We start from the raw sequence: 27,951 nt of genomic DNA, 5'->3' as shown, positions 1-27,951 counted from the left end.
TTGTATTCCACACATCCTTATCTTCTTCTTCTTCTTCTTTTCCATTTCTTTTTATACTTCTAGAGAGTCTATCCGCCTCTTTCATTTCCATCACCTTATTAAACCAGTCCTCTATAGTTGGTATTTGTTCTGTTTTCCATCTTTGTGCGTATAATAATCTTGCCGTCGAGATCATATACAGAATTATCTTCCAATATTTCTTCTCTGTTGCTTTCTCTATTTTACAGGTCATATTTAACAGATATAGCTCCGGGATCTTATGAAATCTTCCTCCTGTTATATCTTTGATCACACTATGCACCCCCTTCCAATATTGTTTCGCTTTTATACAGGTCCACCACATGTGGTAAAAGGACCCTTCTGCTTTTTTACATTTCCAGCATGTCTTATTTATGTTTTTATACATCTTAAATATCTTAACTGGCGTAATATACCACAAATAAAACATTTTATAATAGTTTTCTTTCAAGTTTTGGGCTAAGGTAAACTTATTCGTTTTCTCCCACGTTTTCTCCCATTCATCCAGCTCTATGTTATGTTGCAGTATTTGACTCCATTTTATCATATTATCCTTTATCCTGTCCTTTTCCAGATCCCTTTCTAACAACACATCATAGTATTTGGATATTTTCTTTTTATTCTGTGTTTCCAAGATTATCTTATCTAGCTCATTATTATGCTTTTCTATTCCCTCTTGTTTTACATCTTTCTTAAATTTTTCCTCCAGTTGTTTGTATGGGAACCATTCTATAATCATATTTTCCATTTCTAATTTTTCTCTAGACTTAATTCTTAAATTCCCTTTTCTATCCTCCTCTATTATTTGTTCATATCTTATCCATTGCTCTTTACCTCTTTTAAACTTCCCAAACTGCGCCTCCTGCGGTGATGTCCATCGGGGTATATTCCTGTAAAACTTGTTCTTGTAGTGTTCCCATATCCTTAATAGTCCTTTTCTTATAATGTGGTTCTTGAATTCTTTATCCTCCTTCCATTTCTTATATATTAAGTATGCATGCCATCCATACTTCATGTTATAACCTTCTAAACATAAAAGTCTATCATTTTTCAACTTAATCCATTCTTCGATCCATACCATTCCGCATGCATAATAGTATTTTTGCAGTTCTGGTACCCCCATGCCACCTCTACCTTTCTTATCTATCAAATTATCCCATTTTATTCGTGCTTTCCTCCCCCCCCATATAAAATTTGCCAACTCCTTTCTCCATTCCCTAAAGCACTTGTCTGTATTTATAATTGGAAGGTTCTGGAATAAATATAGGAGCTTGGGCAGCACACTCATTTTTATTGCCGCCATTCTCCCTAGTAAAGAGAGTCGTAACCTTGCCCATCTCCCTAATTCCTCCTTTATCTCCCTCCATTTTTTTTTGATAATTGTTTGTATATAGCTCTCCTACTCTTTTTGTAATCCACACTCCCAGGTATTTAACTTTCTTTTGGATTTTGAATTTTGTCATTTCCTCTAGTTCTAACTCCTCTTGTTTTGTCATATTTTTTGTAATTATGACAGTTTTTTCCTCATTGATCTTTAACCCGGCTACTTCTCCAAATTCTTCTATAGTACTCTTTAATTCTTTTATGCTGATTAGCGGATTTTCCATATATACTGCTATATCATCTGCGTATGCTTTAACCTTGTAACATTGATCTTTAATCCTTACTCCTTGTATTTTTTCATTTTGTCTTATTTTCTGTAACATTTTTTTAAAAAAAAACTCATTTTTTGCGCGTCCTCCATTTTTATAAAAATGTGTCCTACATTTGAAAATGTTGCCCTACATTTGTCCTACATTTGTCCCAGTTTGGAGGTCCTCACTTATGGCAACCCTATCCATGAGTCATATCAAAATCCATGATTTTGACCCTGAAGCCTTCCCTCAAATTATGCATGAGGTCGACTTGTACACAGGTATATATGGTATACATTCAATAATGAGGGGCAGAAAATGTAATCAATTTAGTAATGTTTAATGAAGAATTTATTTTAATTGACTTCAGCCAATTTTAGTCTGCTTTGCATTTGTTTGAATTATAGAGACTATCTCCTAAGATTTTCTTGGAAAAAATTATTCAAAGATTTGCCTTTGCCTTCTTCTTGGGCTCAAAGCGTGTGACTTGCTCAAGCCCACCAGTCGGTTTTCATGACACAATGGATATATGAAACCTGGTTTCCCAGAGTCCTCTCATACCACAATACCACAATGGCTCCTATTTTACATACATAAAAATAATATTTATGTATTTTTTTACAGAAATCCCTTTTAAAAACGAAAAGAACAAAAGGGTATGCCTCAAACATTTGACCAAGCTAAAAAAAATAGCCCTCAGCCCCCATAAATGCTTTAGTGCATTGCCTTAGAATTCTAGATGTGTCTTTCCCAGCAAACATTTGATGTTGCCACTTGCTTCACAAGCCAGTTTTACAATGCCATCTGTGTGCATAGTACTCTTATGCATTCATCTTTGTTTTAAATTGTTAACCATTCACTGAATGCTGCTCTGATGGCCTAGAAATGTGAGGAAAAATAATCAATGTGAAACAGTTACATGGTTAGTTCGAATGGAGGGAGGGGAAGGAAGATTTTGCCATCTAAACAAGGTTGTGCAAAAAAAAATCAGTTATTAATTAGGCATCAGTGATGTTTGTTTGCTTGTTCTTTTGTCAGTAGTATAATTTGGATGGTACAGCTGCAATTTTACGGAGTTCTATAAAATATCCAATTATGTTGTCTCAGCTGGTTCTTCTCATTTAGTATCTGCTTCATCCTCAGCACAAGGTCCTTTTTTATAGTTTTACATTCAGGCCTAATCAACACATACAAAAACTCCACAACACAGAACACTCATCTGGACTTGAATTAAACCACCCAGTCAGAGGTGAAGTGAACAATCATAGCTGATTAATCATAACTCCTTAACTCATATCATTTAAGGCCAGCCTAGAGACACTGTCTCACTTTCTCACTGCAGGTTTCCTCTTGTGATCTCAAAAGGGCCTTCTGACTTTTTGAATGACCTATACGCAATAACACTGCCATGATGCGATGCCAGAGAAATATGGGATTGTCCCATGTGGTCGACGTGTATAGATTTTACAAGAGCGGATCTAGGGTAGCTCTGAGATGGTACAAATTGTCAAACAATACCTGGACCAAAGAAAACGTCACAGGGGAAAGACTCTGCTAGAAAAAGTGTTCATGCAGCTCAGAAATGTATTGATCCAGAAAGAAGACCTGAAAACTTAGTGTGAATTCCAGGCAGGACTAGAACAAAGAGGGATATTTTGTCTGTCTTTTTGAAGGGCCCCTTAAGAAACATTAAGATAGCAGTTTTTTTAGAAGACAGGTGAGCAACTTTTTGGGGTTTTGTCCCCATCCTGCTCTGAACCCATCATACTGTCTCACATATCTATTGCCAAAGGTTGGCAACCAAATGAAGCACCAAATTTCAGTGGCAACTGAGGTGGAGGGAGCCCATATTTCAAAGGGATTTTCCCTATTCAAGTCAAATTTAGAAAAAAAAGTAAAAACACTTGTTTCAGCCGCACTTTTTTGGGATGGCCAAGAGCTGCCATGTGCAGCCTAATGTTGACTGAGAACAAGGAAAAGTCTTCACATTGTGCATTAAATGCCAAGCAATTCAACAATTCTACAGAGGTTACACTGTCCAGAAGAAGACTCCACACGAGTCAGAGCCCCCTACCAAAGTGACATAGTGTTTATAGATTTTTGATGTGCTTTTAATTTTAAGTGTCAGATAGTTAGTTGCTTCATTTGCCAACTTCAATTTAAATGATGCTTCATTATTCAAGGATGCTTTGTTATTCAGTATTGCCCTGACCCTGCAGATACCTTAAATATCTATGAAAGAAGATTACATATGAACACCTCATGTGCACATACAGACCTAAGCAAGTACTTGCAGGTAGAAAGGACCGATCCAGGTTGCCTGATCTGTTCACATGCAGTGCAGAGCAGGTGTGCAACAGATACCCATGGATATTTTAATGTGCATGTAATTCTTATGAATGCCAACAACAAAACTTGCCTTCCTATCCAATGTGCAGCAGAAAAGGGAACATACATACATATATACATACATATATGCTCTCTGAATTCAGAGCACACTGTTTAGACCAATATGTTAGCAATTATATGCAGTAACCTGCTCAGTTGTGGGTCGGGGCCTGTAAGCCTGTCATTTACGTGGAGAAGAGGAAATGCTACACACAACATAGGCAGAACCTGATGTACACTATTACACAAAACAGATTTGTTTCAAAGTGGGCTAATCCCCCTTTCTTTAAAAAGGATCTCCTAAATTTACAGGAGACACTGCAGCAAAACCCATATTCAAATGGCCATACCCATTAAAAGAGAATTAGAAATGTCATTCAAGTTCATATTTCTTTTATTTGGAATATAAACTTCTGCTACATATAAGACTAGCTTCAAATATGAGAGAGGCATTGTGACCCCAAATATGTCTCCAGATCTACTCTTCACAGAGGTCAGATTTGTCTTGTAACTGAGCTATTGACCGTGTCCTATTATTTCAAGTCCAATTACAAATTGTTGTGGAATTGAGCATTATCCCTAAGGATTTAAAAAAAAAAAAAACACCAAAAAACAAACAGAGAAGCAAAGTCCACTGCAAAAAGTTTGCACAAAAACAAAGTTGAAGGTGAGACAAAGATAAATGGTTTAGATGTTCCTAATAACAAATTACAAACAGGAAAGGATGAACTACTATATCCGATCAAATGCAAGTGTTGGTACAGAACGTTCATTACGTTGTAACTAAGTACAGCTCAAGTTGATCTATGCCATCACTATAGGACACATGACTGGGTCAAGTAAGTTCACTGCAAATGTGTCACTTTAAGAATGATTCCCTCGGGGGTAGCTGTAGCTGGGGGCATGGAGTGGTCCACAAAAGCTTAGGCCATTACTAATCTGACAGTTAAGGTGCCACAACATGCTTCTTACTTTTTAAAAATGAAAAGCACTCTAACTATTTAGGTAAAACTGCAATATTAACACAACAGTACAAACACATGCTTTCATTTAGAATGAGAACAGGGCAGTATCCACATGAATTTTCCATTCTCAAAACTTTTTATATACATTTAATCCTCCATGGTTATTCAGCTACAGAGGAAAAATATGATGTCAGAATTGGCTCTTAGTCATGTTATCATCTCCTGTTGTTATTGGCAAAGATGAGGAATCTCACATTTCCATTTGCCTCTTCCCAGTCTCTGTTAGTCCAAAATCTTGTGAGGATGTCTCCTGCTTTTAAGGAATGTTAGATGGATGTGCATTCTAAGCCAAAATCTCTTGCCTGTGTTAGGCTGCATAACAGGTAAGACACCCACCTGGAGCTTTTGGACTCTGGACCTGGGCAAAAATCCTGCTAAACTGAAAGACTGGAAGGAAATACATTACAGTCTCTGGGCATTTTATATAAAGGGAAATCCCTGCCAGAGGACATTAAATGCCCACAGTGCTGACCTCAGGCTCACCCAGCTGAATACAAATCAAAAGGGAAATCACTTTCTTATTTAAGATCTGGTCGTCAAGCAAGCAGCTCTTCTTAGGGAATCATTACCTTTAACCCTTTCACATGCATTTGGAGTGAAGATTTACAGTTTTTACAAAGTCCTCAAATGCTCCACAAAGACTTAAGTGGCTAAGCCTTGTGGTTTTGTTGATACTGTTGTTTAATGTGATTTTGTTAAGAGAGTATGTAGTTAAAGAGTTAAATGGTGTGTGCTAAAGGTACTGGGGAGTCTAAATGTCTCCACAAACTCTTTATCACTACCACTGCCTTTGGTTGATGCAATGACTGAAGTGAAGATGTGTAACTCATTTATGTTTTCAATTTCTACCTCTAGCAAATCTGAGTAAAAGAAAATAGTGAACAAGTAAGATATTGGGGGGGGGGGGAAGGCTCAAATTCAATTGACACTAGGGGATATCATGAAAACGCTCCCACCTTCATAGTAGTAAACCTTTACTATTAACAACAATCCTTAAAATAAAGGCTATCAGCTTCAAATATCCATCCTAGCTATTGTGCACCCCCTCCTCATGTATCCCCATGGATACAAACATGCTGTCCAAATTAGCAGTGATTCACAAAGCAGCCTGTATGTTTGCAAGGCTCTACTGGAGAGTTATAGCATCTTCCTATACCACAGGGAGCTGCAAGCACCACCACATTCCAGTGGCAACTGCAGCAGTAAAAGGAACTACAATGGAACCCACCAATTTTCAGCAAGGGTACTGGTTCCAAAGACTGGATAGGTGGGGGTGTTCCATGCTCCCCCATTCTACATCAGGAAGTTGCTCCACCCAGGTTTAGTGGAGTTACCAGCATAGAAGACTAAACAGTTTCAGGGCACAAGCCTAATCTTTGATTGCATGAGTTCATTAATATAATTACTCTTCAACAACTTAGCCTGGGGAGTGATGAATAAAGGCTGAGTACCCCTCATCCGAAATATCCGGAATAATGCATGTTTTGGATTTCGGATTTTTTCAGGTTCTGGAATACCTGCATATGTATGATATGCATATTATGAAAAAAACCTTGGGGATGGGAAACATGTTTATACACAAAATGCATTTTTTTCATATACACCTTATACACATAGCCTGACGGTAATTTTATACACACTATTGTTAATTTTGTGCATGAAACTAAGTCTGTGTACACTGAACCATCAGAAAGAAAAAGTGTCACTATCTCAGCTACCCACACAGACCATTTTGGAGTATTTCAGATTTCTGGATAAGGGATACTCACCCTGTACATCCATTTTTTTGCTTCAGGTTGCCTGTTGGCCTATGGTGATCTAATGAATTTCACAGGGTTTTCTTAGGCAAGGTGGTTTGCCAGTTCCTTCCTCTGAAATACAGCCTACAGTCCTTACTGGTCTCCCATCCAAATACTAATCAGGGCTGACCTGGCTTGGATTCCAAGATCAGAGTAGATCAGGAGTTGCTAGGGTATTTAGGCCACAAATATTTTAAGCTTACAGAAGAAATAACTTCAAAAAGCAAAAAATTAGAACATACAGGCTGAGCTGTGACCTATGACCATCTCATCCATCTGGCCCTTCTGTCAGTAGGAACCGAGAGACAGCATCCAGGGCTGACTTCAGAGGAACAAGAGGGTGCTCTTGGCAATGTTGAAGGGCCATATATTCTGGGCTCATCTCAGTTGGCAGGTTGCTTGAAAGGAGCAACAAAGGGGCAATCCCTCCCTAGCGGTCACTTTGGTTGAGAGGACAGGGTGATGGCATGTTATGTTTTTCAGAGATATGTCAAAGATGTTCATGAGTTCACAATTGCTTGTATATGCTAATTCAGTAGTGGGAGCGGGAGCTGCAGATAGGTCTGAGCTAGTTGAATATATCAAAGGAGCCCTCTTGGAAAGGGAAAGCATCTGAAATTATGTTAGATAAAGCCACACTGTATTAAAAACGGTGAGCAGGCTGTGATTTTGTAGGATCTGCTCTGTTTTGGATTGAATTTGAACATGGAAGGAAACTGGCTGAAAACTTGTTTGTGCTTGTGATTAATTTCCCTAAATTGTTGGATTGTTTGCATTAGAAAGAGTTGTGGCAAAAAAAAAAAAAAGCCACCAAAACTTAATCCCTGAATTTTATAAACTTCTAAGGAATTGTTATGTACAGCCCGTTACAGGCGGGCATAAAGTACTAGGGTTAGAAAGGGGTGTACTAGGGTTAGAAAGGGGTGTCACTTCTTGATGCTCCTAACCCTAATACACGTGGAGCGCGTAGAAAATGGTGGCACCCTATACACACGGGCACTGCCATGACGTCATGACCGCGCCGCCTCCAAACGGGGTGGCACGGAAGTGATGTAGTGGGACCACGTAAGGGAAACTGGGGCACCCGTTCTGCGGCCCCGGAAGGAGCTCCATTTCGGAGCTCCTTCCAGGATTTGCGTCGCTGGTGCAGCCTCAACATGGCTGCACCAGCGACGCAAATGAGAAAGGGGCCAAGTGGCCCCTTTCTCCGCTTCCCCGCCGTCAGGTGTCCTTGGGGCTTCATGCCCCAAGGACACCCCTTTCCAGGCCGCGGGGAAGCGGCCTTTTGCCGCTTCCCTGCGGCCTGGAAAGTGGCGGATCGGGGCCTCAGAGGCTGCCGCTCTGACAGCTGAGGCCCTGATCCGGCGGGGAAAGGAGTGCCTACAGGCCGCCCCAATGGGGCGGTCTGTAATGCACCTATGCTTATTTAAAAATCAGAATGTGCTAGGGTCATTGGGACTTACTCTCAAATCTACAGAAAGATCCTGGACTACCATCAATTAAACCTGGATTACGTGTCCTTGACTGTTGTAAGATTTAATTGTAAAAATACTAGAAATGAAAATTGCACATGCCATTCCTTCATTAATAGAAAAAAAATGACAGGAGGCAGGAGAGAGAAGCATTTCAAAATTTTTAGCATGGCTTTAAATAGAAATGGCCTACTGATTGCATTCTAGGAACCCCAGAGGGGTTCTAGGCTGTAACTCTCCACACCAGCATTGTGGGTCCACGTTGAAGTCACTTCCTCCTGCAGGTGAAGCAGCCACCTCTTTCTCAAGTGTAGTTGGTTAGGCCCAGAAAGACACTCACATTAAATCCTCAGCTCTTGAAAGGAAACAAAACTATAGACCCTTGGTGTTCAGGCAGTTCTCCATAGCATGGTACAACTGGGTATTAACACATATGCCCCCTTTAGCTTAAAAGATAGCCACCACTGCTAGATACAAATGTCCCCCCTTTACCTTTTCTGCATCTTGTTCAAACAGCCTGAGCTGAAAGCATTGGTCCAATTTCAACTTCCGCACATGCCACATCTGATGCAGATGCTGCCGCGTCGAGTGCAGCCTGTCCAACATAGTGGATACTTTCGGCAAGAGATTCTGTAGGTCTGCATTTCCAGAGCCAGAGTTCTTTTTGGGGAATGTCTCGCTGCTCTGTATTCTCTGCAACAGCTTTTGCCCTTCCAAGTCCAGGTCCTCAATAGGGGCTTTGATGACCTTCTTCTTTAGCTGTGAATGCTCTTCAATCATACTCCTAGCTGCCTCCAAGTCCTGAGGCAAATCCTTTTTGGCCAATATATCCTGTAGCTCCTCCAGCCTAGAAAGCATGTGTGTAGCATTGCTAATGTAATCCTCAAAGGCAACTCTGATTTCTATCCATTCCTCATGGTTATATTCCAAGCAGCCATCAAATTCAGGAGTTAACTGAGACGGGTCAACAACTTTGGTAAGGCCTTCCAGAGACACCATGTTTGTCTAAAAAGCAGCAAAGAGAAATGTCAGTCACACAATGTAACATATTTAAAGCCCAACACTGAGAAGAACTACAATGTCATTTGGACAGAGAGAATATATAAGATAATAATCACAACACAAAATAAGGGTAACATACGTGAAGTTCTTCCTATGCAATCCTAACAAAACCTTCCAAATCAATCAGGTTAATTTAAGGTCATCTAATGAACTATGACTGGATAAGAGATTTGAACCTGTCTCGCATTCACAAATCTGGCATTCTGCTTGCAATGGTACTATGGATTCTCCTTGTACCAGTATAATGGTTATGTTACTATCTAATTTCAAAGGAAAAAGAAGTGTTGCATGTGCAAAGGAACAAAAGTATGGAACAATAACCTAAGATGAGCTGTATGAAAAAGGCCATAGGAACAAATATTGTAGAAACACAATTGAGGTTCATTTGTTTAGGTAAACAACAGTACAGGACAAGGGGACCACATTGGCTCTCCAGGGGATCTTTGAGGGCCTTACATCCGTTACAACCCCATAATGATGAAAAGGGGAAAATTTCACTATCTTTCTGGCACTCTCTGGGGGTAATTTAGGTCCAGGAAAAGCATTTTTTCCTATAGGAAAAAGAGCCAGAAGTCACCTTCTCCTTGGCTGAAAAACCTAAGACTGGCCAAAATCAAAATTCTAAATAGCGTCACTGTGCCAGTGGAATGTAGGATATGTTGTACCCAAATATTCAGAAAGAATCCCCAACACAGGCTGGTAGAAAATATAAAATGGAGGGAAATGTGGGCATGATATACTGAGCAGAACAGAGAACCAAATAAGTACAGTAGATCCTTGTTATACGCTGGGATTTGGTTCCAAGATCACCTGTGTATAACAAAATCCATGTATGCTCAAGTCCCATTAAATATAACGACATAGCAAAATGGTGTCCCTTATCAAAAATAGAAAATCAAGGTTTGATATTTGAAATTTATACTTTTTTGGAACATTTTCAAACCGTCTATGCTTGAATCCGTGTATAAGAAGGGCCAACTGTACTGCATTTTAAAACTGGATTCTAGGGGTGTCTGCACTGATGGGAAACACTTACTTACTGTTAGGGATTCTGGATTTGTGAGGACAAGTCGCCTGCACAACTGGCACCCACATTTGGGCAATACGAACAGCACTATCTCCACACTCCCCTGGGTCAGCGTCTCACACAATCCAGGGTGACTCCTCCTGACCTCTTCCACCTGCCTGCCAATGCTCCTCATCCTGTCCTCACACCAGCATGCAGTCCATACACCCAGGGGATTATCTGGATTTTCTGGCCTGATTTGGGGCAAACAGGGAATCTTTTTACTACAGAGAATTGCTCTGGAGCACAGACTGACCCTGTGTTCCTCCTGTTTTGGCCCTGTGTGTTCTCTCAACAGATCAATGTTGGAATAGAGTGGGAATATTTCTTTTCCTCCCTGTGTACACAGTTTAGGATTGTTTTCAGAATTCTTTTAGGCATTTAAAGAGTATTTCAACATGTTTTAAAAATGATTTTATCTCTGTATTAATTGGTTTTTATTCTCTCAGCACCACAGGAGCCCTTGTGACTTGAGGGAAGAAAGACTTTAAATAAACAAATAAATAAATAGACAGCCTCTTTAGCCATGCCTCACAATCTGCAACTTTACATTATCAACACAACTAGCATAAGGTTATGTCTCATAAACTTCAAGGGAAAAGGTTTTAAGAAATAGCAGCTCACTCAGTATCACCAGCTTTTCTAATTTTCTCATGACACAGAAGAGGGCATGCTATAACTGACCTCACCACCCATGAGTAAGTCCTATATAGGGAGTACTTAATTCATATTGTCAGCATAGAAAAGATATTGTGTTGGAGTATCTCACAGAACTGCCCCCCCCACCAGCTATCATGGCAAAAAAGTGGAAGGTATAGACTCCAAAAGCAACTTTCCCATGCTCTGACTGCAGATGACAAAGCACATGTTATGGAGCTTTCAAGATCCATGCTGTCCCCACAAGTGAGAATGCTGTTGGTAGAATCCATGGTAAAAGATGTATTGCATGTAAACAGTATATTATGTGTTTAAAAGGAGGTGAGGCATTTTCACAATTAGTGCAAAATGGTCCTTAGAACCAGCTCAAGAGCATATTGCTATAACTTTTTTCTCACTACTTTTACAGTCAGCCAGCCTCAGGACTCTTGGCACAAATATCCCTATAACAAAGGCAATTCTACCCCTCTCCATATAGTTAAAAAAACAGAAAAGAAAGGGATGATAAGCGATACAAAGCAGAACATCTCCCATCTCTCCCCACATGCTCCCTTTACTATGTGTGAAAGCAGTGTATTCATCTAACAGTATCACCCACATGCTCTTCCCTTCCATTAACAGGACACTGTTTCCCATTCATGGGAATACTCATTCCCACCTTTCTGTATGCTCTTTGGTGGCAAAAGAAAGGCACTCGATCCCAACCACTACCATTCCAGAATAATTCACAAACACCATGGCAGAAGAGATGCCCCAGTAATAGCAGCAGTGGGATCGTATGGACTTTGGGAGGAGAGGTTGTGTGTGTTGTGATGCAAATGTATATCTTATGGCATGCCCTTATCACTGTGGTTTTGATCCTGCCCCGTTCCGTTTAAGGGAAGCACATTTATGTCACCATGAGCAGATTCCCTGATTGGTGCACACTGCCAGTGACATGAGGTACACTGGAGTATGCCTAATGTTTTAAACCTGTTTTTATATTTTGCATTTCCACCACATTCTGAGGGCCCCTGAGCCAATTTATGCCCAAGAGATACTTTTTTAAAACCAAAAACATAGTTAAAATTCCTTAATACCTCCTTGGAAGCATTTGGGGGAAACTGTATGTATGTATGAATGAATGTATTTTTTACATATGTACGTATTTACTGGTGAGATCATGTGTGGTCCTTCACGGCCTCTTAGGAGACTTCTGTGGTCTCGTAGTCCATTACCCTGTCACTGGCATTGCTGCAGCCATGTTCTTACAATCTCCTCAACATTACTGGGATATAAAGCTGTTTCCCCCCCCAAAACAACTCCTCTTATGATAATGAAAACAAGATTATTTTTTGATGTGACCAAGTAATATTTCTGCAAAAATCTCTGAAACAGTGTTTAAGAGGCAGGTTCCACTTCTGGTTATAAATGCAACATTGGGGGAGGGGGGGGTCCAACTTTCTTATGACCAGATACCTCAAATTCAAACTTGGAGCTGCCGAAGTTAGTCCGCTGTTTCTGCCAAAAGTTGTCTGGCTTGATTATCAGTGCAACATGGATGCAACAGGGAAAGGATTCCTGTAGGATCTTCAAAAGTGGCTTTATAGAGTCCCATTTAGATCCACGCATATCTACAATGACTGTGAAACCTCGTTTACACACTTCTTCACTAGAAGGCAAAGAAAACAGCAGTTAAAAGAAGCAAGCATTGCCACAAGAGCCAACATGCGCTATTCCACTTGCCAATTTTGTTCTCCTTCTCATCTGTTAGCCCAGTATGAGTTTTACCTGCAGAAGGATGAAATCTGTCCAGAAATTTAAAGAACTTGGTAGAATCAGGCACCAGTGTAGGGCCTCATCCTACATGAAATACATATGTGTGAACACAACTGAAAGCATAGTTATGAACTGCATAATAGGATTTATGCCCCAGGTACTTGGTGGAAACATTCAAAATTGTGTCCTCTTGGCTAAGTGGGACATCACACCACTTTAAGATAACATTTTAGCTATGGCAGGAAATACATGAATTAAATAAATCATCCAACCAACTAGAAGCTAAGCTGCCAGGGCATTTTAATGGTGTCTCAATCCACAAGACAAGTGCCCCCAGAATTTTAGAATCCCCAGCCTTCCACTTAGTTTGCCTCTATGGCAAATTCTTTCAAATTCATATATTTTCTCTGTTTGCTTTCCTTTGGCAACTCTGCCTTCCCCTTTTCTTTGGATGCCCAAACTCTATTTATAAATGCTCAACTGAAATTTTAAGTTGCTGTAATGCTAGAAATTTGAGGACTGAAGGAAAATATTGAAGGGCAGAATTTTTATTTAGGGGAAAGGTCTCATTGTGGGCCTGCTGTCCCCAATTTAGATAACACTTGTTTTGCCAGCATTCATTCTGATACCAAATCTGATCAGCAAAAACCCATCAGTTTCCAGAAGTTTCAGAATTTCAGTGGCAGGTGAGCCCATAGAGTGGAAGTTGGTACCCATCCCACTCAAAAATAAATAAATAAATAAATAAAATCATTCTAAATATTTTAAAGGCCAGTGTCCACCCCAGAAGCCTGCAGAATAAGTGATTTTGCATTAAAAGAAGGGACAACACACTATATCTTTCCTCCCCCACCATCACCAAAAACAAAACCCTAAATGGACATGAAATCACTTCTAGTTTTGATGTTTCTTCTGATCTTTACCACTTCATTCCTTCTCTCCAACTCCTACCAAAATGATGTATTTATTTAAGTAAAAACCTTCAGTTAAAAAGCCTGCCTATTCCCAAATGCAACCTAGTATTCTGCCTACATCGAATCTTTAAGAAAGCTCCTGCAATTCCTAATTGGACAAGATTGGGCCAGTTGGCCCTGAAGAGAAAATCCACACTTGACTCAGTATTATTCTAACCAACTGGAGGAGAAGTAGCCAGCTTAGAAGTGAACTACATCTCTGTCCAAAAGCACTCCTGTAATGCCATATTTTATACCATGTATAAGGTGTAAACTTTACTCTGGAGTTAATGCTTAGCTGCTCATGTACTCTACTGTGAACCTGGCACTTTTGGTAGAATAAGCTTCCACCCAATATGAACCAGGAGGGGCATGTTTGCCAAGCAGCTAAACTGTTGGCCAAAGTCATCACTTGGCACTTGTAATCTGTAGTTTCATGTATGTTTTGTAAACACCACTTTCTCCCTTTGTACACTAATTTCTTCCTTGGCCAGGTTCTTTCACATATAATCCCCTGAACCAAAATGGTTACACTTATCTTGGCCTGTACCATTTCAGGAATTAGGTGTGAGGTTGCACAGTTCAGTACAAATGCACACAAATTCCACCGACAGACAGACAGACATTCACACCATGTCAAGTAAAAAGCTAGGCTGACAGGTTATTTTACTATGTGGAGAAAGGGTTCTTTTGTTTTGGTTTTGGATGGGGAACTACTGAGACACACAAACTAGAACCATACAGTTCAGGAGTACTAGTAATTACACTTGATTCTTTATATTATTGAAAAATTGGCCTTTAAGTAAGCACTGTGTTAGGACAATCAGCAGTACAGATTCAGAATTTGGATGCATTCCACACAATTCCCTTGGCATTCCTCTTAACCATAATAAGTTTGGAATACATACTTTCGTTGATTATAACTCCCTCATCATTTGAGTGGATAAGGTCAAGAAAATAATGTTACTCCAAATCTATGACTTAAAAATTAGTTTTAAAATTCTGAATTCTTTAAACAAACGGAAGGTTACAAGGACATGAACTTGGTATGAACTCACAAAGGTATAAACTCCCTTTGAGCTTTTTCTGCTTCGGCACAGCAATGCAAAACCCCCCACAGCTTCAAATAACAATATCTAAAAAGATGCCCTTACCTAGGAATACAAGCTAGGTATGAAATGAGCCTCCTAAGGTCCTCCTGTCGTATTCTATCATGATTGCTGCGAGCTGGAAATGTTAGAATAGGGCCTCCTCGCTTATCTCTTCCACCTGAAAAAGAAAGAAAGAAAAGAAACATTGAGTGCCAATGGTTTTGCAGCCTGTGGTGCACAGTGGTGATAAGAGATTCTGCCCCAAGGGGGTTGCCAACTGACAGTATGTATCTGAGGAGGAAGCTTGGTATTTATGCACATCCTTTCCTAACAAGTGTGGCTTTAGATCAATGAAAAGGGGTCACCAGTACATTTTAAGATCTATAAAACTAAAGCCTTATTTCTGTGGGAAACAAAGTTAATGAGGGCTGCATCCACACTGCAAAAATAATCCAGTTTGACACCACTTTAACTGCTATGGATCAATGCTATAAAATTATGGGAACTGTAGTTTTATGAGACATTTAGTCTTATCTGTCAGAGAGTTCTGGTACTACAACAAACTACAAATCCTATAACTCCATACCATTGAGCCATGGCAGCTAAAGTGGTTGCCAAATTGGATTATTTCTGCAGTATGGATGCAGCTGAGGACCTTTTTTTCTGATGAGAAAAATCATGCTGAATACACTTGAAGTAAACAAGAAAGCATTTTAAATTCATCTGATCACATCTGCATCCCAATCTTTGTCCAAAAACTCATTCCCAGAATTATTTTGTAATCTGAACACCAGAAGGCATGTTAGGCTAAAAGAATGTCTTGTCCAATCCCCGTAGGCTTTCACAGCTGAAGGGAAACCGGAATCCAGGTCTTCCAAGACATCCAGTGACTTAGTGAGGGAAAAGCAACCAGTCCACTACACCACGTAGCTTGAGAAGCACTGCTGCAAAATATCTTGTAGCCTTATGGTGCTGTGTACAGCATTAATAACACAACTACTATCAAATCACCACAATTCTCCTGCAACTTATAAAAGCTGGGGCAAAAGGCTTTAAATTACCATTCACTACCCAACATGACTATCACAAAATACTATAGGATTGCACTCTGAAGCCAGTATGGGGGAGGGGGAATCCTGGCCTCAAAGGGCTTATAGCAGGTTCCATGCTATTCCCAAGTGGCATGCCAAGTGGTAATGGCAGAGCTTTCAATTTTTTAAATTTATTTTTTATTTTTTGCATTACTACTTCCACAATCCCTCAGCTGTCTGTTATGACCAGTTACTATGTTGGCTGGGGATTCTGAGAGGCCAGAAAAGTAAATTCTCCAAGCTCTACAATGGCAGTAGTTCCAGGCCTCCTTAGCATGAGAGGACCAACTATTTTGTGTCTTCTCATACCGCTATCTGGGTACTTGGGAAGAATGAGAAAAAAAGAGAAACTGTGGCATCAAGAAAGCTAACAAAACACTGAGCAGCCCTGTGAACACATGGCAAAGTCAGCTGCAGGCACAGCTTGAGAGGCAATGCAGTCAGGATCCACTATGACCTCATTAGACTTTTTCCATGGCTCTTCCATCTCCAAATTTTATCTGGCTCTCTTTGAGATGTAAAAAGGGGCACACAAAACTTCACATGGCAAGATGATGCCCATTGTCATTGCAAGTCCCTTGCACTCACAAGCCAAAGGCAAATCCCAACAGGATCACTGTCCTTGTGTCCTGCTTCCTGCTGGAAGTGTACAAGGAAATCTCTGACCTGTGATGATGCTCATAATTTAAGATGTGACTAAAGCTGCTGCAACACTGCAGAATTAATGCAGTTTGACATTACTTTATCAGTCATAGCTCCATCCTATGGAATCTTATGATTTGTCATTAGTGGTTAAATACAGTCAAAGTGGTTTGAAACTGCATTAATTCTATAGAAAAGATTCAGCCTGGGAAGGGACACCTATCATTAATAGCAGTACTGTTTTGTCACTTAAAATAATGTGGAAATATATCTTGTGTTGATTGGAGACTTAGAGCCCCTGTACTGAAGCAAGGAGCAAAAATGAATCTCACCAGTAATCTAGTAAGGGTTTATTATTCTCTCCTAGGACAGTTTTCCAGCTCACTTTAGAGGAATTATTTTGGTCAATCTGGCCCATCCATCCCACTTCCCACAACAGAGTAACTGAATGACAGACAAGGAATTTTCCCCCTTTCTCTTGCTCTTTCTTATTTTGCAGAGTTAGTTTGAAAAAGGCGTGTCACATTTGAAAAAGGAAAAACAATATAGTGCACCCACGGCATATGCAGGCGCATTATATGTGGCTTCAAGCTTACGCTGAAGTTGTGTGACAATCAAACCTATGGTGCATGCAATGCCTTCAATGGGGCACGAGCATATGTGGAATTCCCCTTACACGGGGGGATCTGGAATGGCAGTACTTGGTACCGAAAACAGTCGGGACCAACGGAAAAGTCAAGTAGGTGGTCCTCTTGGATGCTGATGTGGAAATAGGTGTCCCAAAGATCCAAGGTGGTGAACCAATCTGACTCCTGCAGGAGAGGCAAGATGGAGGCCAAGGTTACCATGCAGAAACATCTATAGGCAATAAAAGAGTTGAGAATGCGCAAGTCCAGGATGGAATGAAGGCCGCCTGTGGCTTTTGAGACAATGAAGTATCAAGAGAAAAGGCAATGTCGGGTCCGGGATGGAGGGATGGGCTCAATGGCCCCTTTCTGAAGAAGGGAGTGCACTTTGTTGAGAAGGGTGTCTGAGAAGGGAGTGGTGAGAATGATACCCCTTGGGGGAGAAGATTGGAACTCCAGGAACTACAGGCGATGGAAAACACCTAGGATTCGGATGTTAAGGAGGCCCAAGAGTGGTAGAAGTGGGCCAGGTGGTCCCCAAAGGGAGTTGGAAAAACGAAGTGCACTGGGGAGCTTCAGAAGCAGCATTTGCCTTGTTCTGCGTCCTTCTTATGGAAGAGTTGCTTGTATTTTTGTTGTTGTTGTTGGCGTTTCCCTTGCTTCTGGGGAGGGAAGCGTTGTTCATGATAGTCTGAAGACTGGTTGGATCTACCCTGGTTGGGTGGTGGGGTGGTGGTGGTAGGGAGGTCTTTGCCATCTCGAACGGCACTGACAGAACGGAGGGCGAGAAGTCGAGGAAGAAGACATACCGTATTTACGGGCTGTGTTCTTCATTTTGTTCTTGAAGTCCAACTTCTCATCAGTTTCCTTATGGAAGAGTCCCGTAGCGTCAACGGGAAGCTCTTCGATGGCCTGTTTGGCTTGAGGCATTAGGTCCGAAGACCTTAGCCAGGCATGACGTCGGAGGGCCAGGCCACCCGAGAGTTGTCAGGAAGCACAGTCAGCCGAATGTTGGGCCGCCGAGATCTGGTGCAAGGCCAGTGCATGGGCTTCTGCATGGATGACCATGGCTGTCTGTCTCTTGCCTTAGGGAGGTATTCATATAAGGGAAGAGCCTTCTCCCAAAGCTGCTGTTGGTAGGCAGCCATACATGCTGAGTACTTCTGGATCTTAAGGTCCAAGACTGTGGAGGCATAGGATTTCTGTGCCATGGTGTCAAGCTTACGACCCTCCTTGTCGTTGGGGGTGAGAGCTGTCTTTGGGGCCGAGCGGACTTGGGAGGCTTCCACAATTGCCAAATTTGGGCGAGGATGTTCAAACACCCAAGTCTCTTTCAAGGGTGTGATGTGGTAGAGATTGTCAAGTTTCTTGATGGAAGGCTGGGCCAAAAACAAAGTGAGCCAAGAGCTCTTTGCAATTTTGGACATGGACGGCAGAAAGTCAATGGAGGCTGGAGTTGGGACTTTGTCACAAACCCTCTCATCAATCAGGTCAAGAGCCTGGGAGTCTGCATGGAGAACATCAATGTTCAGGGCTTTCTTCCTCTTTGGTGAGGATGGGTGGCCAGCCACATCCTGGTCCATGGACCTTTGTTTGTCTGGGGTCAGTAACCCAGAAACTTTAGAAGAGGGTTTGCCCTCGGCAGCAGTAGCCTTGGCAGGGACCCCTGAAGCCAAAGATCAGAGCTTGCCCTTGGTGGCGGTAGCCTTGGCAGAGGCTCTAGATATGGAGGGAGGCTTCAGGATTTGCCTGTAGAGCATGGATCTGAGGCACATCTCCCTATTTTTCCTGGCCTGAGATGTGAAGGCCATACAATGAGGGCAGGTAGCAGAACGTGGCCCTTACCCAGACAAAGGAGGTACAAGGAGTGTCCGTCGAGTGCTGGGATATTCGTTCCACATTCAGTGCACTTTTTAAAAGAGTGCGCAGACATCTTTAGACCAAAGTCAGAGGATGAAGAGGGAGAACTGTCAACAAGCCGAGTGTTACTGTTAGTCAGAATCCAAAACCAAGTCCAAATCACAATCCAAAAGAGAAGTCAGATGCAAATGAAGTTGGAGCAAACGCAGTGAAGTGAAAGCAAAAGCGAAGGAAGGAGAGATTCAAAGCGAGGTTCCTAAGCTGCTCACGTGGTTGACAAAAGGAACTGAGAAAGGGCGGGAAGATGTCCTGCCTATATAGAGGGTGGGTGGAGCTATCGCCAAAAAGTCTTCCCTAGTGATTCCAGTAGGATCCGGAAATGCTGCACAGGCGCAGCATTTGTGTACTTCGCAGAGATCACGAAGAAGAATTAAAAAAAAATTATGCCTCTCCTCCAGAAGTTTCTTTTTTTAAAAAAAGAGTCCTGAGAAGGTTCTCTTCTTCAAAAGGTGAAAGGAGGAAAATCTACGAAAAGAAGAACTACATAAACAAGGGGACATGGTAGTAAGAGGAAATGAGAGGCTTGCAAAAAAAAAAAGCAGCAAAAAGGTATGGATGTGGAGTGGAGTTGAAAAAGGACAACAGGAAGCGAAAGGGTAGTAAAAGAGGAAAGATCGCAGGGCGGAAATTAGACCAATGGGTTGGCATCTCCCAATCCCTGACGATGTCCTCCCTGAAGCATATTCAACTTGCAGTAAGTGTTGCAACGAACAAACAATAGGGATTGAAATTCTTTAGACTCGATTCTGCTGAGTTTCTTTGAAAGGAACGTTGGGTACTTACCGTGACACGTTCATTTCCTGCAGAGAAGGGTCCTGGCATCCTGTAATCTGGGTTTAGCTCCTCCTATTTGCTCCTGTAGGCAGGGACAATAAACAAAAGACCGGCCCCTATATAGGGAGGAGCTAGCCCCCCTGAGCCTCAGTCAATAACAAGCCAAGCGACTAGTAAGGTAATCAAGGAACTGAACTTTAGTAACATCAGCTAAGGGTTAACTAGAACACCTTAGAAAAAACTAGTCCAAGAACAAACAAGAACTCAGAAAAACCAATCCAGCAACAAGAATAAGAACAAGGCAGGTCCACCAACAGGCAGGCAGGGTCGGAGGCCGCAGGCAGCACCCGGGTGGGCAGGATGCCAGGACCCTTCTCTGCAGGAAATGAACGTGTCACGGTAAGTACCCAACGTTCCTTTTCCCAGCAGAGAGGGTCCTGTCCTCCTGTAATCTGGGATTTACAAAAGCCCCCTCGAACTGGGAGGGAGGTGCTGCTAGGAGACTGTGGGCCCCGACACAATCTGTTGGAGGAACCTCTTTTGAAATGACACCTCTATGGACTGAGACACGTCCAGTTTGTAATGTCTTATGAAGGTCGAAGGCGACTTCCGTGTGGCCACCCTGCAAATATCTGACAGGGAGGTGCTAGTGGTCAAGGCCGCAGAGGTAGATGCACTCCTGGTTGAGTGCACCATCAACCCCTCGGGTGGAGTGAGATCATGAGTTCAGTAGCTCTTTTGAATAGAAGACCTGATTCACCTAGTCAGAGTCGAGACTGGTACCTTGCACCCCAAAGAGTCCAGGCGAAAGGAAAGGAACATCTCAGATGACCTTAAGGTTGAAGTCCTCTTGATGTAGATTTTGAGGGCTCTGCACACATCCAATGTGTGCCAGGTCTTTTCCAAGTCCTTCTTAGGATCGGCGCAGAATGAAGGCAGGAGAATGTCCTGTGACACCTGAAAGGCCGAGTTGACCCTAGGCACGAAGGTAGGGTCTGGACGAAGGCACACTGAGACTGGCCTAAAAATACACAAGTCTTTACGTACCGACAGGGCCCCAGCTCTGACACCCATCTGGCGGAGGGAATGGCCCTGAGGAAGATGACCTTGAGGGAGAGGTGTTTGAGGAAGGCCTCCCAAAGGGACTTGATCGGACCAACCGTCAGAGCCTTTAAGACCGTGTTCACATCCCAAGATGGAAAACGATGTCTGGTGGGCAGGCCCTGTTGGAAAACTCCCCTCCACAGCCTCTTAATGTGAGGATGGCTGCCATTCTAGCTGCTCTCGTATGGAGCAGAAACGACGTGATGGCAGACACCTGCCTTATAACCATGTTGGGTCAAGCCCTTCTTAATGTCATCTTGGATGGACTATAGCAGGTCAGCCACTGAAAACCTGAAGCAGTTGATGAGAACTTGCCTAAGCAGTGGATTATGTGATCAATCAGAATAGAACCTGATCTAATCTGGACCTATGGCAGCTTCCAGCCTGTCACTGATCACCTTGTCAACTGGTTATAGCAATGAAGGTGATATTAAGGTGATTTCATTTGTAGTAATTAAGACTTACCACTCTGAAAGAGGCATGTTAATGTCTGACCTCCAATTAAAATTTCAAAACAATGTGCAGTTCTTTACTGGAACATCTGTGTCCTGTGTAAAATAAGACTAATCCCATGGTTAGGCAAAGAAGACACTGGATTAACCTTTATCTCGCAGACATTGGTGAGTCCATGCAGAAACATAGATGCACTCTGTGTTAACAGGGCATGTGGTCAGAATTAAGTCTGATTTCTTTTGAGGATGAACTTGTCTAGAGACTTCAAAAATCACCCCAACTCCATGTAGCAGACTATCATCAACCTGTATGAAGGCTGAGGGGTCTCGCGGCTAAATGAACTGCTGATTAAGGAGTCATGAAATGGGAACAGGGGCCTTGGCAAGGATAGCCCTCTGGTATCTAATTTCGAGGAGAGAATTTTCTCCACAAAAGGGATCTGTCAAAGGAACACAAACCTAAATTTAAAATAGTATAGTGGGCCCTCGATATGTACTGGAGTTGGATTTAGGACTTTGCATGGATACCAAATCCATGGAAGCTCAAGGCACATAACATATAATCGCATAGTAAAATGGAGTCTCCTATATAAAATAGTAAAATCTTAGTTTGCTGTGTTGTATTTTTGTTTTGTTTGTTGTTGTTGTGTGTGTATATATATATATATAAGCTGTGGGCATAAAGGTGGCTGGTGCAAGTCTCTATATGGAGCTGTATGGTATATTAAATCTGAGCATTTTTGCTAGCAGAAAACAAGGCATAGGCACTAGGGAGTCTGTTTTTCCAGCCCCAAAAGGTAGTAAACAATGGTGTTGTTTGGACCAGACCATGCCATGAAAACCCAATCAGGGATAAGACACTCACCCACACAGCAGCTAACCTTATAACCATAAAATCATAGAATCATGGAGTTGGATGAGACCACAAGGGCCATCAAGTCCAACCCCCTGCCATGCAGGAAATCACAGTCAAAGTATGCCCAACAATATGGAAAGGAATCTTGTAGCACCCTGAGACCACCAAAGAAAAGAGATTAGCAGCATGAACCTTCATGGCCTTGAGCCCAATTCATCATATGTATGATAGATCCTGTTACAATAGGCTTCCCAAGCCAGGCAGCAGTTGAATGGCAAGCCCATCAGCAGGCATTCTTATTTAAAATTTAACAATCTAGACAAGGTAAAAGGTAATTGTGATTTTTGTGGCAGACCCCTCAGGGCTCTGTAGGATGTCTGAATGGGATCTGAAGCAACCCCTTAGTAGAGAAACCTGATTATATTGTTTTAAAACACTCATGGAGGAAGGGGAGTTTCTCCTCCCATGGAGAGGAGTCTTGTCTGTTTGTTTTTGATAAGAATTCTTCTTAACCCCCTGTATTAGTGAGAACCATCTCATGGAAGAAACTGTGTTGTTTTCGTTTGTTTGTTTGTTTAGTTTCTTCCCTTTAACAGACATCTCTCCAACAAAGAAGGGAAGGCAAGGGGAGCCACATCTTTTGAGGCTAGCTGACTGAGGTTCACTGTGTTTTATAACAGGAACATAATCCTTTTGCCACTAAAATGGAGTTTGGATGGTCACCTTAATCCAATATATCTATCACCTCATATGAGATGTTTTTACCAAAGATCCTCAAAGCATGTAAGCATTAGAGGTCTGTTGAGTGACCAGAGACCTTCTCCTTGCTTGAGTCACCCTGTTTATTAGCATTTAAATGAATCTGTATTGTTAAAACTTATGCTCTTAATGAGAAGTGCTATGGCTGATAACAGTTTGCACAAAGGAGGTAGAACCATGTGCTCTGGACCTAATGGAGACAGTGATGGAGGCCCATGAGGAGGCAAGAAAAGTGATCATGTGGCTTTTATGGCTAGCCCCTCCCTTGAAGAATTAGTTTCCAGGCATCTTCTCTGGCCTGGAAAAAGGAGAGGGGGGTGAGCAGAAACAGCACAACTCAAACCTCATGTGCTAACATTAATAAAATGAACACCAGAAAGGTTAACCAGTATCTCTTGTAAATCTGAGCCCACAGCCCTGTTGATGTGGGGGCTCACCCCTCCTTTATTTGCCCCATCAAGGGAGGCTGCCTGGGCAGTGGCTTATTCCAAGCACTGAGGAAACTGCTCTTAAGTTAGCAGTGACTGAAGACCATTGCTAATCATGGGTAGATAGCTGCATATGGCCTGTAGTGTAGCCCTGATATTCACGGGGCATTTTGTTTTATTTATGTTTAAAACAGCCCCAACTTCAAGCTGGGGTTTACAGCTTAGCCCTTTTAATTTCAGGCAGGCTTTATAGTAACCTGGCTGCATGATAGAAGCTAGCTTGGTCCTCAACTCCCTCCCACTTGCATAGGTAGCTGGGAAGGGCAGGAGGGGCTGCTGTGGGACATGGCTCTACATTTACCTGAGGTAAGTCTGCGTCCTGAGAAAGGATAATCTCAGATGGAAAGGAGAGGCCAAGCGCTCAAGCTTTTCTCTCAAGAGTGCCATGGTTTGGGGCAGCCAAACACAATTGGGGGTGAAGAGAACTCTCCACCCATGATATCCACAAATGGTTTACCCCTTTTTGTTGTTGTAATTTTTGGGGAGGGAACACAGGAGGATTTGTATCCATGTGGTCTCTCAAAGAATCCTTGGGTTGGAAGAGATCCCAAGGGCCATCCAGTCCAACCCCATTCTGCCAGGCAGGAACTCTCAATCAAAACATACCTGATAGATAGCCCTCCAGCCTCTGTTTATAAGTGGGTGGCAGAGGCCATGCTCTCTCTGGGGTGGACATGAAGCCATTTTGTGCTTTTTGTGGGATGCTCTGTGGCAGCCAAAAAAGACCATTTTAGAGTTGGAAGCTTCAGCTCCTGCTGGGCCAAGTCCAGCTTCCTTTACAGCCATGTGTCTGTGCAACACAGAGGAGGAATCCTCTGCCTCCTTACACACCATCTCATTATAAGAATTCAAAAGGAATGTGCAGGAGCCCTGGCAACACCACCATGTGTTTCCCAGTCTGCAAAAGGATCCCCCACACCTGTTAGGGTCCTGGGTGCCATTGGGGCCAGAGATGGGAAGGAAGGGGGAGACCAAGGGTTAATGCCCCCATCTGCCCTCCTGGCAGAGTCCCAAACCTTATGCTAGGCATAGTGCCTGCAATGGCCATGGCAGAGGCCTCATGGCAATGCCTGCCCTGAGCGAGGGCATTAGATCTGGCAAAGGTTCTTTGGTGGCTAGAGAAAGAGGGCCCCTGGTACTCACCTTTATCCTGTGTCTTCTGGCTGGCTTGACTCCCTGACGTTGGCCCTGTTTCAGGCTGTGCAGAGGTGATGCAGAGAAAACCCTTGCCATGGCTTTTGGCTGGCCTGTCCCCTGTACTCTGGCCCCGAATGGACTGAGCAGCGATGTTGAGAAGAGAAGTTTCCATAACTTCCGGTCAGTTTCCTCACTGATCCCTGGCCTTAAAACAGGCTGGGCAGAGGTGATGCAGAGAAATCCTTTGCCATGGCTTTGGCTGGCCTGTCCTCTGAACTCTGGCTGGGCAGAGATGCTGAGGAGGGAAGTTTCCATGACTTCTGGCCAGTTTCCTCACTGATCCCTGGCCTTAAACAGGCTGGGCAGAGGTGATGTGGAGAAACAGAGACATGGAGGGGAAACCCCTCACCATCTCTTCCCATGGCTCCCATGTGCTGCAATGTTGTTTGCAGAGATCTCCTGTGCTCCCACCATGAAAGGGGGCAGCTTTGGAGGAGAGGGAGAGTCATTGGCAAAGCCAAGACCTTTCTCCAATCCTGGGAGTCCTTGCCATTTTAAGTCTTCTTCACGCTTCCAAGGCTGTAGTAAAGAAGCTGCAGAGTAACAGCAGACACCTCCCAATGGGTCTCCCTCTGAAGCCAGCTCCCTCTGTTGAGCTGGCAGACCCTGAGCTAGGGAAGCCTGGGTTAAGGATGGCCCTTCACCCATGCTCTCAGGGTCCTCTGCCATAGCCACCACCAAGGAGTGGGGGAAAGGCAGGAGAGAGGAGAAGAAGGGAAGGCCAAGAAAACTCTCAAACCGCTTTCGTAGAAAGGAAAAACTTCGCTGGCTCGAAGAGAACATCCTGCTAGGAGCATAGGCAGGAACAAGACTGAGGCTCAGGGGGGCTAGCTCCTCCCTATATAGGGGCCGGTCTTTTGTTTATTGTCCCTGCCTACAGGAGCAAATAGGAGGAGCTAAACCCAGATTACAGGAGGACAGGACCCTCTCTGCTGGGAAATGTCATCTACAATTACTTCCTATTCTTGTTTTGTACTGGTTTGTGAGACTTCCTGGGTTTGTTACTTTTCCACATGAATTTTTTTTTGCATATTTTGGTAATTTTTTTATTTTTGCAGATATTTAAATATGCAGATTTTTCATTGACCACAGTGGGCTTTTGTGTGCAATTATTTGTATATAATTCAAAAGAGAGAGAGAGAAAAGGGAGGGATGACGGGAAATGGAGAAGAGTGAATCTGCCATATACGGTTTTCTTGCAATAAAAGGAAACTGAAAGGTAGACACACATTTGTTAAGTCTCAGGGGGAAAAAAGTAGTAGATCAATGTGATTGATACATGAGGCTAGCATGCCATAGTAGTTTGAATGCTGAAGCAGGAGGAATCTAGGGGACAAAAATCTCCATCTGGCCATGGAAACCCCCTGGGTGGCCTTGAGCAAGCTCCACTGTCTCAGCTTCAAAGGTGTCCAATGGGAAACCTCCTCTCAACTAATCTCACCAAGTAAACCCCACAACAGGTCCACCTTAAGGTCATCATAAGTTGGAAATGACTTGAGGTCACACAATGTCAATAAAGATTGTTAAACAGATATATAAACACTCTTGTCTCCCCCCCCCCCCCTACAAACAGCTTTCTGATTAGTTATCTAGTCCAGGCAGTTATTGTTGATAAAGATCAGTGTTAATGTTTTTGTAGCACTTTATAGAGTTCAAAGGATTGGTATACAGTAAGGCTCTCTGTGTATATTCTCTCTCTAACCATCACCATACTCCTGAAAGGCTAGTAAGCATTGTTCCAGCATTACAAATTTGGAAGGTTGGAGGGAAGCTGAAATATTTTAGCTTTACTATACTGAATTACACCCAATACTGATATGGAACTGAAATTTGAAACGTTTAAGACTAAGCAGTACCACTTAGCACTTAAATGATGTTTTCCTACCCACTTTGTCAGCCAGGTTAGTAGTTTTGCTCAGCAAGCTGCTACTTGCATGGTGTTCATTTGAGCCCAGGGTTTGATGAGCAATCTGGCTCCTGATGATAGGACAGCCTTAAACAGTTTTAACATTCTGCAATTTCACACTGCTAAGCCAAACAGAGCTGGGAGGCAAAACACATCCTCTTAAGCAGTCAGTTACTTAGGGATTGTGTGGAAAAAAGACCACTGAATTATAATCCCAACAGGTTTTAAAACATTTAAACTTGAAAGAATGTTGCAGTTGCAGCTTATTTAGCCTACCGTAAACCATTAAAATAATCTACCTGCCAATCCCTTGCAGGTAAACTAGTGCTATAAAAAGAAGTAGCAAGTTCATTTCAATGTTACGTCCCAAGCATCTGAATTTTCCAATTCAATTTGTTTCCAATTCCTGCTCTTCTACCTACTGAGCCAGATTAGAAACTTCACTGTGAAGGCATCAAGCACAATGATACCAGCAATACAAACATCTCAGAATATGTTTCCTAGCTCTTTATGCTTTTGGATTAATGCATCAACTGAGAAAAGGAACACAGTATAGAAATGGTCCTATGAACCTCTCTGGAAAAAAAGCATGGTGCAGTGATTTGAACATTGCACTGTGACTCTGGAGAGAAGGGTTTGAATCCCCATTCAGCCATGGAAACCCACTGGGTGACTCTGGGCAAGTCACAGTTTCAACACCTCTGAGGATCACAATGGCAAACCTCCTCTGAAGAAACGAGCCAAGAAAACCTTATGACATGGTTGCCTTAGGGCAAGCTTGAAACAGTTTGAAGGCGCCCAACAACGATAAAACAAAAAAACAAAGTGAGAGAAAGAGAGGGAGGAAGAGAGAGATCTACACGTAGTTGTATGATATATATATCTGACTTAATAAACTGAGCAATGTCACTCACACTGAAAGCTTGAGTACAAAAGTTATGGGACATTCTTTGTCTGGGCCAAGCACCTTACCAAATGGAAATCATAAATAACAAACAAAAAGACAACTTTATTCAGGAATGATGATGATTTGTTGAGTACTTGGAAAGCACCCATCCAAAACATAGAAAACTTACTTATGAAATGATATAGCTTAGTTCACTAATAAAAGAACATATTGTTGTGGAATAAGTGGAGAAGGGGCAGAGAAACACAGCTACATTTAAAACAGGGTCAGTGAATTGTGCAACTTCCATCAGCCCTTGCTGCAGCC

The 27,951-nt window shown here is 42.4% G+C and overlaps 1 protein-coding gene across 2 annotated transcripts in view; it reads right to left on the bottom strand.

Moving 5' to 3' along the window:
• TRIO (trio Rho guanine nucleotide exchange factor) overlaps positions 1-27,951 on the bottom strand; it is a 289,861-nt gene that overhangs the window by 184,940 nt on the left and 76,970 nt on the right. For both annotated transcript variants that reach the window (XM_089516462.1, XM_089516461.1), the window contains exons 3-5: positions 14,987-15,101; positions 12,580-12,772; positions 8,829-9,341 (exon numbers count right to left, since the gene is read on the bottom strand). In XM_089516462.1, coding sequence (XP_089372588.1) covers positions 8,829-9,341; positions 12,580-12,772; positions 14,987-15,101 — 821 coding nt within the window. The remainder of the gene's footprint in view (positions 1-8,828; positions 9,342-12,579; positions 12,773-14,986; positions 15,102-27,951) is intronic.

The sequence above is a fragment of the Sceloporus occidentalis genome, unplaced genomic scaffold (assembly GCF_023333645.1).
Source record: "Sceloporus occidentalis isolate IW3139 unplaced genomic scaffold, rSceOcc1.0.p SCAF_3, whole genome shotgun sequence".
NCBI lineage: Eukaryota > Metazoa > Chordata > Lepidosauria > Squamata > Phrynosomatidae > Sceloporus > Sceloporus occidentalis.
The sequence above is the reverse complement of the archived record's forward strand: the minus strand, read 5'-3'. Positions and strand labels throughout refer to the sequence as shown.